At 49.5% G+C, this 16621-nt stretch overlaps 1 protein-coding gene across 1 annotated transcript; it reads right to left on the bottom strand.

Annotated features, from left to right (window-relative positions):
- Positions 1–4202: 4202 nt before the first annotated feature.
- On the bottom strand, positions 4203–12942 carry LOC142697901 (serine/threonine-protein kinase NLK2). Its single transcript, XM_075847706.1, has 11 exons — positions 12407–12942; positions 11285–11414; positions 10756–10811; positions 9648–9754; positions 9491–9576; positions 8803–9012; positions 8441–8542; positions 7411–7497; positions 7039–7237; positions 6872–6965; positions 4203–5642 (listed from the first exon to the last, which is right to left on the bottom strand). The coding sequence occupies exons 1-11, from the start codon at positions 12622–12624 to the stop codon at positions 5594–5596; spliced, it is 1338 nt and encodes a 445-aa protein (XP_075703821.1). The 5' UTR covers positions 12625–12942; the 3' UTR covers positions 4203–5593.
- Between the last annotated feature and the right edge of the window lie 3679 nt (positions 12943–16621).

The following is a 16621-nucleotide window of genomic DNA, read 5'->3' as shown; positions in this document are numbered from 1 at the left end:
CAAGGCATCTAGGGGGGGGGGGGGGGCAAGGTTGCAGCTAAGGGGCCACCAAGGCATCTATAGGAGGCAGTTGCTGTTTTGGGGTCACCAAGGCATCTAGGGGGGCAAAGTTGCTGTTATGGGGCCACCTGGGGGGGGGGGGGGCAAAGCTGATGTTATGGCATCACCAAGATATCTATGGGGGCATCGTGGCTGTTGTAGGGTCACCAAGGCACCTATAGGGGCACAATTGCTGCTGCACCGGCAGTGACCGTTGCTGATGTTATAGAGATCTGCTCAGAGTATTTGCGGGCGGGACTTGTGCAAAAATAAAAAATGGCGTCCAGATGTGTTATATCTCATTTACGCTGCGGGAAATTATGGAGCAGCTGGTGATCGGGACCATAATCTGCGCAGTCCAGCGGTCAGGAAGAACGGGAGAAGATTATTGGACAGTTCACAATTCTACGGTATTTTACATCAGACGAGTAAAAACGCTGCGGCTGAACCGAACGCCATTTCTTTTGCCTTTATTAATGGAAAAAAACAAACAAACATAAAAATGTTTCCTTCACAAAGGCAGAATACAGAAAAAGCAACGCCGGCCCAAGCCACGCCCACTGCGTCATGTGACTGCAACCGGAACCTTCCAGCATGTTCACTTTTTGCAACTAAGTTTTTTTTTGTTGCTCCGACGCCTCTAAAACGAAAAAAAATTAAGCGCCTCTGCAAATAGTTGTAAATAAAAACCTCCTGCCGTTTACTGTATCCAGCTCCTCTGCAGACCTATGTGTCTCCTTGGATACAGACTACCATCAAACCCTTGTTACTGCTCTCCCTCTTCTACCGTTTGTAGGTTATCAAGAAGTCTGTAACCATGGAGACACATAGTTCTGCATAGGAGCTGAAGACACAAATTGGTAATTTTTTAATTATTTTAGATGAATTAAAGCATAAAAATTGTTGCAAAAGTCTACAGACCCGGTAACGGTGAAGTAGATGTAGGCAGGTTACGGGAAACGTGGGCGGACCGGCACATAATACGGCGGTCCGTCTGCGGGAACGGTCACAAAATCATATCTACAGGATGGACTGAAGAACCCAACGTTCAAATACAAGAACAGACACTTTCATATAAGACGTCACCGTACAAGACGCAAAAACGGAAATAATCTCAAATAAGATTCTCAGGTAACAAGAGTCATCACCGGACGGACCCCCGACACCTCATAAAGCCGCGTTATTGGGTGTGACGTACCAGCCCAGGGAAGGGGGAAAAAAAGTCCCCTATCAGCAGATGTTCTCGCAGACGACCAATAAAAAGTGCGGAGAGGGCTCATAAAAAGGTGTTTCTCCACCCCTTAGACTCATTAGAAACAGGAAATGAGTCTGAGGGCGTGACATGGGCTTTCCCTGGGCTGTGATTGGCTGAGAGGGCTTGACATTTGCAGCGTCTCTTTTTGATCCCTTTCTCTTGGCGTCTTAATGACCTACTTAAAGCTCCAGTCCAGATCTCATTATATTCGACGGGGACCCGAAAAACTCAGCCGAGGTCGGAGGTCTTCATACGTCTCGGCAGTTTCGCCACCAGAATTCATCTATGTCCTGCAAAGTCACCCGTGGCTGCCGAAACATGGAGTCTTCCCAGTCGTCGTGGTCGTGCGGGGTTAATGGCGAGGACGGCGCCGGTTCCCTGGGCCACAGTAGGTTGGTCTGACTGTGTGACGTCGGGGGAGCCGCCCATAACTCCAGCGGCAGCGAGGCGGTGACTACCTCTCTCCCCCGGCGAGACCGCTGGGACCTCAGAGACAGTTCAAAGGACAGCGAGAGGCAGACGATCATGAAGAGAGCCGTGAGACCGCCGAGCACCAGTATGACCAGCAGACACTGGCCGCAGGGGGGAGGCAGCAGGGGGCCGGGCGCGGGGAGCGCTGGAGAAACCGCCATAACAACGGAGACGAAGAACCTGCCAGAAAAAGACACAAAACGGGAGAAGTTCATCTCATCCATCATGGAAAGGGATTCTGGGAGTCCGGCCGTGTCCCTATATCTTATACGTGATATTCAGACCATTGAGGGGGGGGGGGGGGGGGTCACACTACGACGACCCCCCCTACACATTCTACAGAAGTCGGAGTTCTCCTTTAAAGCCCCGTCCAGTCCTGGGTAATTACAGAACAATTGTAGAGTGAAGACCTGTGAGACTTTCTAATATGCTCACCATTTTTAAGTTCTCTGCTTGCTGTCAGTGAATGGGAACATTTTTCACATATCCAGGGGCTGAAAAGCCAATTCTGATATGAAGACTTCTCACAGCTGAGGGTTTGTTACAATATATCCAGACTAGACAATACTCCAGATAAACACAGCAACAGCACAAATCTCGGCAGACCTGACTACAGTTGATAGCGCTGATCTAAACTGATACATTGTAACAAGCCCATCAGCTATAAGAGCAGGACAATGCCAGGATGGGTTTTCAGCATGAACATGTAAGGAGAGAAGATTCCATTCACTGACAGAAAGCAAACATCCTGAGGAATTGAAACCTAAAGAATAGTAAACAGAATGTTGGGCTGTGTATATATATATATATATATATATAAGGTGAGCCAGCAGTGCTGGGCAGCTGGGATGCCGTAATGCGTGTGATGTAGCAGTGCTGGGCAGCGCGTGGGATGCGGTAATGCATGGGATGTAGTAGTGCTGGGCGGTGCGTCTGATGTAGCAGTGCTGGGCAGCGCGTGGGATGCTGTAATGCATGGGATGTAGCAGTGCTGGGCGGTGCGTCTGATGCAGTGGTGCGTCTGATGTAGCAGTGCTGGGCTGTCATGTAGTAGTGTCTGCCGCAGACCAGGATTCTCATTATTTCTATACAGTTCTTATAGTACCTTATATTTTCGCCTCGTCCGCTCTTGGTCTCCGCTTTATGCCGTTGTCTTTTTGAGTTAGAAAGGAGGAAATTGCAGCCGTATAAGAAACCACAAAACTGTAACGTATTTCTGTACTCGGCCGACACCACGTGAGAGGAAGCGTGACGCACACCGCACCCTGTAACACTCCACCTGCGTGTGCAGAGACTAGTGAAGAGTGCAGTCATGTGTATACAGAGACCACGTCCAGATACAAAGACGACACACGTGTTACAGGTCCAGTCATGTACGGTCTTATACTCCAGTCACCCCCAGAGCTGCCTCCACTATTCTGTTGCTTCATCCGGAGGGTAGGAACACACGGCGGGTTCTGGGCAGATATGCCGCATCAAGCTGCGCATCGTATCCACCCTGAACACCGCAGTGAATGCTGTCCGAAAAATTGCGGAATTTCCGCTGTGTAAAGCAGCGCCGAAAAAACCCAAAACCAGTTTCATACCCCCCCCCCCCTCCCCTCCGTGCGCATAGTCCGGCCTCCTGGGATGACGTTGCAGGTCATGTGACCGCTGCAGTCTGTGATTGGCTGCACTAGTCACATGGGATGAAACATCATCCCAGGAGGCCGGACTGGAGAAGCAGGGAACTCTGGGCAAGTATCTTTTTTTTTTCTTCTTACATGCGATTTTTGCAGCGAAATCGTTGCGTTTCTGCCGCAAATGTCGCAACACACACGCTTTGCTGCGGGTTTTACGGTCCCAGTGAATTCAATGGGGAAACCCGCAACACAAGAGCAGCGACTCCGCAGCATTGATTGACACAAAGGGGCCGCACCGCAGGTCAATGTATTCAGCGTTTTTTTCCGCCGTGCGAGGACGAGACTTGTTGAAATGTCACCCACACCGCCGCCGCCGTAACGCGCTGACCGTTTTCTGCAATGAATCCATTGTGGAAAATCCGTAGTGTTTACGCCGTGTGTTCCGATCCCTAATACTCCAGTCACCCCCAGAGCTGTTGCTTCATCACGTCTTGTTCTTTGTTCTTTGTAGTAATAAATAACGGAGCCATAAGTAGCAAACCAACGACCAAGCGGTGACGCCGTCCGCGGCTTTCCTGAACGGGAGAACGTGCGCTGCAATAGATCGTGTGTGTGAACGGAGACGCGGATACTCTGCAAGAACCGGGGGAGCTATGGGGGGGGCAGTCACATCGGGGTCCTAATGTTTGAGGGGCACAAGAGTCCCTCTGCCCCACGAGTGCTGTAAGTGGGGGTTGGGATTCATTCTGTAACGGACAATCGCGTGGACGGCGAGGACGCACGAAGGAGGCAAAGACCACAAGACGCTGCAGGTATAAAAGGCAGGACAGAGTTTATTTAAGACGCCGGTTCAGACCAACAATCATTAAATAAAACCTGAAGACGCTAAATTCAAGTTTTCAGGGATTCTGGGTTTTTTCACATTTAGGAAATTAAAAGGAAAAAAAAACAAAACATGAAAAACACAATATCTTAACAATTGAAAAATCATAAAAAATAAACACTTACTGGAAGAGGTAGATTATTGAACCGCCGGTAGAGTGACAAGTCACCCCCGAACACACAACGGGATCTGTACAAGTTATAAGTTAAAAAAAAAGAATCAGTGAGAAAAACACAAATCCACGACGATCGCTCTTATGGAGCCGCGCCACGCCGGACGCCTCGCCCCCTGTAGTGCATTATACCCAGCCGCTGCAATACCAGACAGTGGCCACAAGATGTCAGCAGAGGTCTGTGCAATCCGCAGCCATGGACATATCACTCCTGAAGATCGCACAGATCTGGAGGTCTCATGTTTTTTTGGAGGGGGTATCAGTCTGTGGATCGGCAGATTTCCCTCCAATGTCTACAGCCACGTACTCTGAGCGTTCCCACTCTGGAGCTGCGATCCTTCAATAAAGGAAAAAAATTCTTGTAGCAAGAGATCGACTTGTCGAGATCCGAAAGCTCCAGGTACTCAGTGAAAAACATTAACCTGCAGGACAAGCATTGACCACAAGGTGGCACTGCAGATGACCCAAAGTGACCACAACATAAACTCCTCAGAAGGGGGGGGGGGGGCACTGCTCACATCCCACCGATATCTCCCAGCATGCCATGCTCCAGAGCTGCTCCCCCCCCCCCACACACAATGGCATCGGCCGTACTGTGGGCAATATTCAGAGAAACATCACCAATTTGAGGAATGGTCCAGCGATGCCGCTCTAGTTGGTCACGCCCACAATATGGCCGCCTAGAGGAGGGGGCACTTTACTACTTTCCCCTCTTAAATCAGTAGAATAAATAAAACATTTTTTACAGTTTTAACCCCGTGTGGGTGAAGCCAAAGTCTGGTGGATGCGACACACCCGCCTCCGATACCAGCGTTGATAAAGTCGCCGTTGCCTCCCCGAGGAGGTGATGGGGGAGGGGGAGCCGGACAAGGCAGAGGATTCTCTGTATAGAAAATATTTACATCGTCCTTTATCCGTGTAGAGGTCCCTCAGCCAATCACTGCCGCCGCCCACTGTGGAACCGCACAGGATTCTGGGAAAAGGGGGTCAAGTCCTCGGGCGAGATTATTATGAATCAGGAAAAAAACTGAAATAATAAAGAACGGGAGAACGGCGGAGGACAGGGAATCACGGACAGCAGTGGAAGGACAGGCGGATACTTCATGCTGTGAACGGTGACGTCCGAGGAGACGACTCAGAACTCCAGCGGCTCATCTCTCCTCCTTCTTGGAAACCTTCGAGGAATGCCAGGCCGTGGATCTAAGAAAAGGAGAGAAGCGGCTGTAAGAGAAAAGCACGTTTAAAGAGCCGGGGTCTACAAGGCAGGGGAGGGTGCGTGGGTCAGAGGAGGCGGAGTCTACTAGGCAGGGGAGGGTGCGTGGGTCAGAGGAGGCGGAGTCTACTAGGCAGGGGAGGGTGCGTGGGTCAGAGGAGGCGGAGTCTACTAGGCAAGGGAGGGTGCGTGGGTCAGAGGAGGCGGAGTCTACTAGGCAAGGGAGGGTGCGTGGGTCAGAGGAGGCGGAGTCTACTAGGCAAGGGAGGGTGCGTGGATCAGAGGAGGCGGGGTCTACTAGGCAGGGGAGGGTGCGTGGGTCAGAGGAGGCGGAGTCTACTAGGCAGGGGAGGGTGCGTGGGTCAGGAGGCGGGGTCTACAAGGCAGGGGAGGGTGCGTGGGTCAGAGGTGGCAGAGTCTACCAGACAGGGGATCTAAGAAAAGGAGAGAAGCGGCTGTAAGAGAAAAGCATGTTCAAAGAGGCGGGGTCTACAAGGCAGGGGAGGGTGCGTGGGTCAGAGGAGGCGGGGTCTACTAGGCAGGGGAGGGTGCATGGGTCAGAGATGGCAGAGTCTACCAGGCAGGGGAGGGTTTGGGTCAGAGATGGCAGAGTCTACCAGACAGGGGATCTAAGAAAAGGAGAGAAGCTGCTGTAAGAGAAAAGCACATTCAAAGAGCCGGGGTCTATTAGGCAAGGAAGGGTGCGCGAGTCAGAGGAGGCGGAGTCTACTAGGCAAGGGAGGGTGCGTGGATCAGAGGAGGCGGAGTCTACTAGGCAAGGGAGGGTGCGTGGATCAGAGGAGGCGGAGTCTACTAGGCAAGGGAGGGTGCGTGGATCAGAGGAGGCGGAGTCTACAAGGCAGGGGAGGGTGCGTGGATCAGAGGAAGCGGAGTCTACTAGGCAGGGGAGGGTGCGTGGATCAGAGGAGGCGGAGTCTACTAGGCAAGGGAGGGTGCGTGAGTCAGAGGAGGCTGAGTCTACTAGGCAAGGGAGGGTGCGTGGATCAGAGGCGGCGGGGTCTACTAGGCAGGGGAGGGTGTGTGGGTCAGAGGGGGTGGGGTCTACGAGGCAGAGGTTCAGGAAGAGAGGGGTCCACTATGCAGGGCTGGGGTCATTCTTCCCCATATCACACTGCTGACAAGATGACACCAGAGATTCATGCCTCCGCGCCCTTAGAATCATGGGGTGCCGGCTCCACGCTGGACGATCACCTACCTGATGAAGGTCTTGAACGCGGCGGAGTGCGGGTTTATACAGAGCGGGGGCCGCTTGCCCTGTTGTTGGTCTGTGATGAAGCGATGGACCAGCTCTGCGCCAAGACAAAAGGATCAGTCATAGAAGACAACGAACGAGGCCTCCCCTCCCCCGACCCTGTTACTGACCTTTAACCTGCCAAACAGACGTGAGGCTTTTCTCATAAGAATCATCAAACCGGTCGCCGGCCGTGGGTTCAAAATCCGCAGTGTAGACGCGTCCCGAGGACACGGAATAGCAGCAGTGACACATACAGGTGTGGTAGCGGAGCCGCCCCTCCTCCAGGTACGGGTGGGCCAGGGCGTCCTTAGCAGAGATCCTCTTAATCTGGAGACACAGGAGCCGTTATTAGACCGGAAGACCTTAAATACGGAAATATCGCCGCCCGAAGACGTCAACAACCCCCCCGCCCGCTCGTCGCACTACAGAAAAAGAACAGGCCAAAAACGCGCCCGCAGACACCTGTAGATGGCGCCGGAGATAAGCGGCGCATGACTCACCGGATCAAACAGCAGCATCCGGCACAGGAGGTGAACGGCCTCGTGCGTGGCTTCACCAGACAACATGTACAGGACCGAGAGGGACGGCTGCGGAGAGAACCCGGCCAAATCATCATCAACAGCTCTGCTAATACACACCAATCCCTCAACATTATAAGATCTTACTTGCTGACAGGGAATAGTAACATCATTGTTTACAACTAGAAGCCCTTCAGGCACCCGGATGTGCCATTAGGTCCGAGTGGGCGATGTTCAGGTCGCGCTCCATACGCTGCGGGTGTCGGCTGAGTTTTACAGCTGACACCCGGGACTCAGAGCCAGGAACAGCGATCTGAGGCATTGAAAAGAGGGGGCAGTCCCTCTGACAGCTCATCACCCCCCCCGCAAAAAATAAAACCCTTTTCCAATTTTTCCCCTAAAGTAACGTCAAATAAAAAAAATGGATACCGCTGCGTCCGTAAAAGTCTGAACTATTACAATATAGCGTTATCGAACGCGCGCGGTGAACGCCATGAACAATGTAAAACTCCAAAATCGCTGTTTATTGGTCAACTTCGTTCCCAAAAACATTTAATAAGAAGGAATCAAAGAGTTCTACGTACAAAAACTGCTATCGATAAAAACGACAGCTCGTCCCGCAAAAAATGAGCCCTCAACGCACAATCCACGGAAAAATAAAAAGTTATGGCTCTTGAAAGGCGGGGAGTGAAAAATGAAAAAAAAAATAAAATGGCTCAGTCCTGAAGGGGTTAATACTTATCACAGCTGAGAATTCGTTACAATTATATCCAGTCTAGGCAATGAACTCCAGACCGATACATTGTAACACACTGGACAGAGATCTGCGCTGCTGATGTGTTCAGCTCAGTGTCTAGACTGGATACATTGTAACAAACCCTCAGCTGCGCCATTTATTACGTCAGGAAGTTTTCAGCTTCTGGATGCAAATACGAATGTTCCCATTTATTGACAGCAAGCAGAGATCTTGAAAATGGTGAGAAATTCGAACTCTATAATTCAGCTGATTTACCGGCTTGTGCGGGCCGCGCAGTATGTGGGCTCGGGCCCCCTCGCAGGCGGAGCGCATGGCAGTAAGAGGAGGGGTCCCCAGGAGGTCTGTGATCAGGTCCAGCTGCAAGAGAAAACAACAACGTGGCTACGAGGACTCAGGAATAGGGACAAGAGGAAACGGGGCAGGACTGTCCCTAGAGGGTCCCAGGACAACGCGGCCCCTGCTGTGTGCAGAATTGTGAGTGCAGCTCTGGATGTGATTGGAGTAGATGTTCAGCGTTATATGCAGATCATGCAGCTGCGTGTAAAGAGTCATCAGGGTGGGCCAATACTATATAAATATAAGGGGGGTGCACGCTGGGGGGGGGGGGGGAAATTTACCTGCTGGATGGGACTCTGCGCCTGGAATAGAATTCGCCTCCCGAGGAGCTCGGCAAAGATGCAGCCGACAGACCAGATGTCGATGGCGTTCTGATAGTGCCGGCTTCCCATGAGGATCTCCGGGGCCCGGTAATACTGCGTCACCACCTCCTGGGTCATGTGCTGGGACTCGTCCAACTCCTCCACCCGCGCCAATCCAAAGTCACAGATCTGAGAGGAAGAAACGCAAAGCCGCAGCGTTGTAATATCCGCAGCCATTCACTCGTTATATTGAGGTTTCAACTCCAGTCACAGCAAGAGCTGTGCCAAATTCCAGTTAGATCCTGCAGCCTTAAAGCGAACACCTACAGACCGGTTCAGAGCATGCGCGGACACGCTGCATTACGGGAGATGTAGGGTTTATACCTGGCACCGTCTGGTAACCAATCTGATCTGTTAGGGGCGCTCTTCAGCAGAGTATTGACGAATTCAAGGGGGAAAACGGAATAATTGTAAGTGCAGCTCTAGATGTGACTGGAGTATAGACATAATATAATCAGTACAAGACAGCGAGAGCACAGAGGTGAGAGGTCGAGGGGATCGGCAGCGGGAGGATTGCGGGGTATGAAATAGAAGGAGCAAATAGCAATAAAGAGGGAAGAGCAGAAGACGGAGCAGCAGAGCGAGGACCACGAAGGGGACGGACGACCTTCAGGACGCAGTTACTGTTCACCAGCAGGTTCCCCGGCTTGATGTCTCGGTGCAGGATCCCCGCCGAGTGCAGATACTTCAGCCCTGCAAGGAACACAAGGGTTAATAGCGGCTGCACCCCGCGGCCTCCGGGGGCGCCGGTCACGCCGTCTCACCTCGTAATATCTGGTACAGAAAGACCTTGATGTGGTCGGCGCTGAGCGGCTGCGGGGACACGATGACCTTGTGGAGGTCGGTCTGCATGAGTTCAGTGATCACGTATCTGATGGAGGTCGTAGTCAAGGCCATAATACAGAGAACCGCGGCCCGCGATACCCTAAAGTAAAAGGAAGGGGGCGCCGACCGGTCTTATATTTCAGCGGGCGGGGGACTCGCTGTGAAGGGGCCGCACTTCTCCGGTCCGCCATATTCGTTTTCATGGGGCTGCTTATTGTCACCAAATTACCCAGAGGCCCCCCCCTCCGAGAGCGAAACAATGATCCGCCGCCCCTTTAAGAGTCTATAATGAAGTGACAGTGAGGAGGGAAGTAGCCAACTTCTCCTCAGATAGAAGGGAAACTGCGGGAAAGATATTCACAGAGCGCAGAATCCCAGAACGTTACTGAATATTTCTCCAGTATCGGCTGCGCGGACGCCTGATAGTCCAGAACGTCTGACCGTCCGGAATCCCACGACTTCCATTGGCGGTCACCGCCTTCCGGAAACGGCTTTCCCAGTTTTCTGGCTATGAATTGTGTAGTGAAAAGTTCTTCAACTTTGTGTCACCAAGTTCTCTGCTACCTGCATAGATCTTGTACTTCTCACAGCTGAGGGTTTGTTACAGTTGTATTCCAGTCGAGACGATCCGAACAGCCTGGACTCCAGACGGATACATTGTAACAAATAGTAGGGAGATTAGCGCTGCTGACATATTTATCCCACATTGTAACAAACCCCTCAGCTGTGAGACGAATTGGGCCTTGTCTATGTTTCCATTCACTGACAGCTATTAGAGATCGTGAAAATGGGGAGAAAAAAAGTCAAATAAAAAAAGCTGCGGAACGGGTCACAATACAACGATGAAGCTTTATTGACATCAGACGGGACGATCCATTAACCCTTCTGCGGAGCGGTGACTTCCCCGACAGCCGGAGACAAGCGCTCCAGCGCAGGACACGACGGGCATCTACCAGTCACTGTCCCGCTACGTCCTAATAATGCGCGGGTCCACAGCGGCGTCGCCCACGCCCACGCCGTCCCCTCCCCCCGGATGAATCAGGATACATCTCCTCAAAGCAGTCGATCTGCGGGGGCTGCAGGATATCGAGGGCGGACAGGACCTGCGACACAAAACAGCGGATTACGAGCAGCCGTCTACCAGCAAACAACTACCACCCCCTCCTCCGCACGCAGGTGCCCGTCCAACATGGAGTCCCAGCACACGTGGCGATACGGCACTGCGCTATTTTGCAGCCGATATTAAATGTTACAACCTCGGCCGCCATCGTCCCCACGTCTAGAGTCGCCCCCGAGTGTCCCACCTGCACCGACGCTCCGTCCTGATTGGTTGTTACAGGGAGAGGTTTTTTCTCTTCCGTTGCACCGGGTGCGGACTACCTGTGCCATGTGATGCCCGGCGCTAACTTATCACACCCCATCGGTAGATGGACGTGAAGAAGTCGACACAAAGTTGCAGCGACCTCGGAGCAGGAAGAGCGCGGCCCGAACGAGGGCATCAGACAAAGGCGGGTACAACACCGGCCCGAAACCTGCGCCAACCCACCATGCACCCGTCTCATCACCCGCTCCTTACATTGTCGTGCTTGAAGAAACACAACATCTTCAGCTCCCGGAACACCCGCTTACACGACACCAGGTTCTGGAAGACGTTCGGCATCTTCTTCAGGGCGACGCGTTTACCATCCCGGGGGTCAGTGACCGACCTGCGGAACAAGAAGGGGGTCAGTGACCGACCTGCGGAACAAGAAGGGGGTCAGTGACCGACCTGCGGAACAAGAAGGGGGTCAGGAGCCGGAACCCAGCGGAGCCAACCGGATAACACAGGCGCCAGCGCCACCCGGTGCCCAGTATAACATACACCGCCCCCCCCCCCCCCGCACCAACAAGAAGACAAGACACGTGGCCAATAGAGAAGAGGCAGCGAGACTGGCACCGGGGGCGCAGCCGCCACACAAACCAACCGTCCTCCGAAAGAAAGAGGCGGAAATACAAAACCAGAAACAGGAGAACAACATGGAGTGCGGCCAGGAGAGTATATATATATCCAGAGCCGCGGCACAGCACCCCCTCATGACTGACACCCCCATCATCTCACTACTCTGCACCCCATCTATATACTCTGCCCAGCACCCCCATCTCCTCTATATACTCTGCCCCCCCCTCTATATACTCTGCCCCCCATCCTCTATATACCCGGCCCCCCATACTCCTCCTCTATATACTCTGCCCCCCATCCTCTATATACCCGGCCACCCCCATCCTCCTCTATATACCCGGCCACCCCCATCCTCCTCTATATACTCGGCCCCCCCCCATCCTCCTGTATATACCCACCCCCCCTCTATATACTCTGCCCCCCATCCTCTATATACCCAGCCCCCCATACTCCTCCTCTATATACTCTGCCCCCCATCCTCTATATACCCGGCCACCCCCATCCTCCTCTATATACCCGGCCACCCCCATCCTCCTCTATATACTCGGCCCCCCCTCCTCTATATAAACCGGCCACCCCCATCCTCCTGTATATACCCAGCCCCCCTCTATATACTCGGCCCCCCCATCCTCTATATACCCGGCCCCCCTCCTCCTCTATATACTCGGCCCCCCCTCCTCCTCTATATACTCGGCCCCCCCTCCTCCTCTATATACTCGGCCCCCCCTCCTCTATATACCCGGCCCCGCCCCCACTCACCATACGACCCCGAACGCTCCGTATCCGATGGGCCTGTCTGGCTCGGGCTCCCCGGTGCAGTGCGGGGTCCCCGGGTGTTGGGCTCCGGTGGGCGCTGCTCCTCCCCCGCTGGCGGCCCCGTTGTGACAGTAGAACTTGTGGCCCAGGGGCGCCGGGATAATCCCCCCGAACACCCCGGAGCACAGCTGTCCCGGCACCGAGCGCCCGGGGAACGACATGACTGCTGCCGCCGCCTCTAGTGCCGCATCTCCCCCGGACACAGCTACAGCGGCCTCTAGTGCAGCATCTCCCCCGGACACACAGCTGCAGCGGCCTCTAGTGCAGCATCTCCCCCGGACACACAGCTGCAGCGGCCTCTAGTGCAGCATCTCCCCCGGACACACAGCTGCAGCGGCCTCTAGTGCAGCATCTTTCCCCCGGACACTCAACAGCGCCGGCGCTAATCAGGGGGTCCCTGCTCCTGCTGCTCCGGAGACCCCGTGCTGCATCAGCTGAAACAATGCGGCCTCCCGGCGTGCACCGCGGCTTAAAGGGAACGTAACCCCCTCCCTTCACCTCTCACTACAGCCGGGGAGGGGGGAGTGTTTCTCTGTCTGACCCCCCCCCCCTGTATACACTGTATCTACTCAACCTGCTCCCTATAGATACAATGTAAATATATCCTCACAATACCCCATTATCCAATATATATACTGTACTCCCCCTATATCCTATACTATATATACTGTACTCCTGTATCCTCCTATACTATATATACACTGTACTCCTCCATATATTCCTATACTGTATGTATTATATACTGTACTCCTGTATTTTCCTATACTGTATATACTATACTTTTGTATACTCCTATACTGTACTCTTCCTGTATACTCCTATACTATATATACTGTACTCCTGTATACTCCTATACTCGATATACTGTACTCCTCCTTTATCCTCCTATACTGTATATACTGTACTCCTATATCCTCCTATACTATATATACACACTGTACTCCTCCTGTATCCTCCTATATGATATATACTGTACTCCCCTGAATCCTCCTATACGAAATATACTGTACTCTTCCTGTATACTTCTATACTATATATAATGTACTCCTCCTGTATCCACCTATACTATATATACTGTACTCTTCCTGTATACTTCTATACTATATATAATGTACTCCTCCTGTATCCTCCTATACTATATATACTGTACTCCTCTTGTATCCACCTATACTATATATACTGTACTCCCCTGTATCCTCCTATACTATATATACTGTACTCCCCTGTATCCTCCTATACTATATACTGTACTCCTGTATACTCCTAGACTATCTATACTGTACTCCCCATGTGTCCTATACTGTATATACTGTACTGTATACTCCTATACTATATATACTGTACTCCTATACTATATATACACTGTACTCTTCCTGTACCCTCCTATACTATATACTGTACTCTCCTATAATATATATACTGTACTCCCACTGGATCCTCCTATACTGTATATACTGTACTCCTGTATACTCCTATACTGTATATACTGTACTCCTGTATACTCTTATACTGTACTCCTCCTGTACAATATATATACTGTACTCCTGTATCCTCCTATACTATATATACTGTACTCCTCTATCCTCCTATATTATATATACTGTACTCCCTCTGTATCCTCCTATACTATATATATTGTACTCCTCCATATATTCCTATACTATGTATACTGTACTCCCCCTGTATCCTCCTATACTATATATACTGTACTACCGCTGTATCCTCCTATACATACTGTACTCCCACTGTATCCTCCTATACTATATACACTGTACTCCTCTATATATTCCTATACTATATATACTGTACTCCCCATGTATACTCCTATACTCTATATACTGTACTCCTGTATACTCCTAGACTATATATACTATACTCCCCCTGTATCCTCCTATACTATCTATACTGTACTCCCCCTGTGTCCTATACTGTGTATACTGTACTCCTGTATACTAGTATACTACATATATTGTACTCCTCCTGTATACGCCTATACTATATATACTGTACTCCTCTTGTATCCTCCTATACTATATACTGTACTCCTGTATTCTCCTATACTATATATACTGTACTCCCACTGTATCCTCCTATACTATATATAATCTACTCCTGTATACTCCTATACTGTATATACTGTACTCCTGTATACGCATATACTGTACTCCTGTACAATATATACTTTACTCCTGTATCCTCCTATACTATATATACTGTACTCCTGTATCCTCCTATACTATATATACTGTACTCCTCTATCCTCCTATATTATATATACTGTACTCCCTCTGTATCCTCCTATACTATATATATTGTACTCCTCCATATATTCCTATACTATGTATACTGTACTCCCCCTGTATCCTCCTATACTATATATACTGTACTACCGCTGTATCCTCCTATACATACTGTACTCCCACTGTATCCTCCTATACTATATACACTGTACTCCTCTATATATTCCTATACTATATATACTGTACTCCCCATGTATACTCCTATACTCTATATACTGTACTCCTGTATACTCCTAGACTATATATACACTATACTCCCCCTGTATCCTCCTATACTATCTATACTGTACTCCCCCTGTGTCCTATACTGTGTATACTGTACTCCTGTATACTAGTATACTACATATATTGTACTCCTCCTGTATACGCCTATACTATATATACTGTACTCCTCTTGTATCCTCCTATACTATATACTGTACTCCTGTATTCTCCTATACTATATATACTGTACTCCCACTGTATATACTGTACTCCTTATGTATCCTCCTATACTATATATAATCTACTCCTGTATACTCCTATACTGTATATACTGTACTCCTGTATACGCATATACTGTACTCCTGTACAATATATACTTTACTCCTGTATCCTCCTATACTATATATACTGTACTCCCTCTGTATCCTCCTATACTATATACTATACTCCTCCATATACTCCTATACTATCTATACTGTCACCCCCTGTGTACTCACTCATATACTATATATACTGTACTCCCCCTGTATACTCCTATACTATATACTGTACTCCCCCTGTATACTCCTATACTATATACTGTACTCCCCCTGTATACTCCTATACTATATACTGTACTCCCCCTGTATACTCCTATACTATATACTGTACTCCCCCTGTATACTCCTATACTATATATATATATATATATATATATATATATATATATATATATATATACATACACACTGTACTCCACCTGTATACTTATATACTATATATACATACACATACTGTACCCCCTGTATCCTATACAGTATATACTGTACTTCTGTATACTCCTATACTATATATACATTACTCCTCCTGTATTCTCCTAGACTATACTGTATTCCTGTATACTCCTATACTAGATATATACTGTACTCCCCTGTATCCTCCTATACTATATATACACTGTACTCCTCCTGTATCCTATACTATATATACTGTATTCCTGTATCCTTCTAAAATATATATACAGTACTCCCCCTATATCCTTCTATACTGTATATATACAGTACTCCCCATGTATCCTTCTATACTATATATATGACACTCCCCCTGTATCCTCCTATACTGTATATACTGTACTCCCCCTGTATCCTCCTTTGCTGTATATACTGTACACCCCTTGTATCCTCCTATACTGTATATAATGCACTCCTGTATCCTCCTATACTGTATATATGCTGTACTCCCACTGTATTCTCCTATACTATATTTATACTGTACTCCCCTGTATCCTCCTGTACTATATATACTATACTCCTATATAGGGAGCAGTATTATAGTAGTTATATTATTGTATATAGGAGGTAGTATTATAGTAGTTATATTCTTGTATATAGGGGGCAGTATTATAGTAGCTATATTCTTGTATATAGGGGGGCAGTATTATAGTAGTTATATTCTTGTATATAGGAGCAGTATTATAGTAGTTATATTCTTGTATATAGGAGCAGTATTATAGTAGTTATATTCTTATATATAGGGGGCAGTATTCTAATAGTTATATTCTTGTATATAGGGGCAGTATTATAGTAGTTATATTCTTGTATATAGGGGGCAGTAGTATAGCAGTTATATTCTTGTATATAAGGGGCAGTATTATAGTAGTCATATTCTTGTATAT

Source organism: Rhinoderma darwinii, assembly GCF_050947455.1.
Source record: "Rhinoderma darwinii isolate aRhiDar2 chromosome 6 unlocalized genomic scaffold, aRhiDar2.hap1 SUPER_6_unloc_1, whole genome shotgun sequence".
Taxonomy (NCBI): domain Eukaryota; kingdom Metazoa; phylum Chordata; class Amphibia; order Anura; family Rhinodermatidae; genus Rhinoderma; species Rhinoderma darwinii.
The sequence above is the reverse complement of the archived record's forward strand: the minus strand, read 5'-3'. Positions and strand labels throughout refer to the sequence as shown.

What these genes read in the sequence shown, in the direction of transcription:
- LOC142697901 (XM_075847706.1), bottom strand. Translation starts at nt 12,624, where the DNA reads ATGTCGTTCCCCGGGCGCTCGGTGCCGGGACAGCTGTGCTCCGGGGTG. An exon ending in GTTTCTTCAAGCACGACAAT is followed by an intron (nt 10,812 to 11,284) that starts GTAAGGAGCGGG and finishes TTTGTGTCGCAG; the next exon opens with GTCCTGTCCGCCCTCGATAT. An exon ending in ATCGACTGCTTTGAGGAGAT is followed by an intron (nt 9,755 to 10,755) that starts GTATCCTGATTC and finishes GACCTCCATCAG; the next exon opens with ATACGTGATCACTGAACTCA.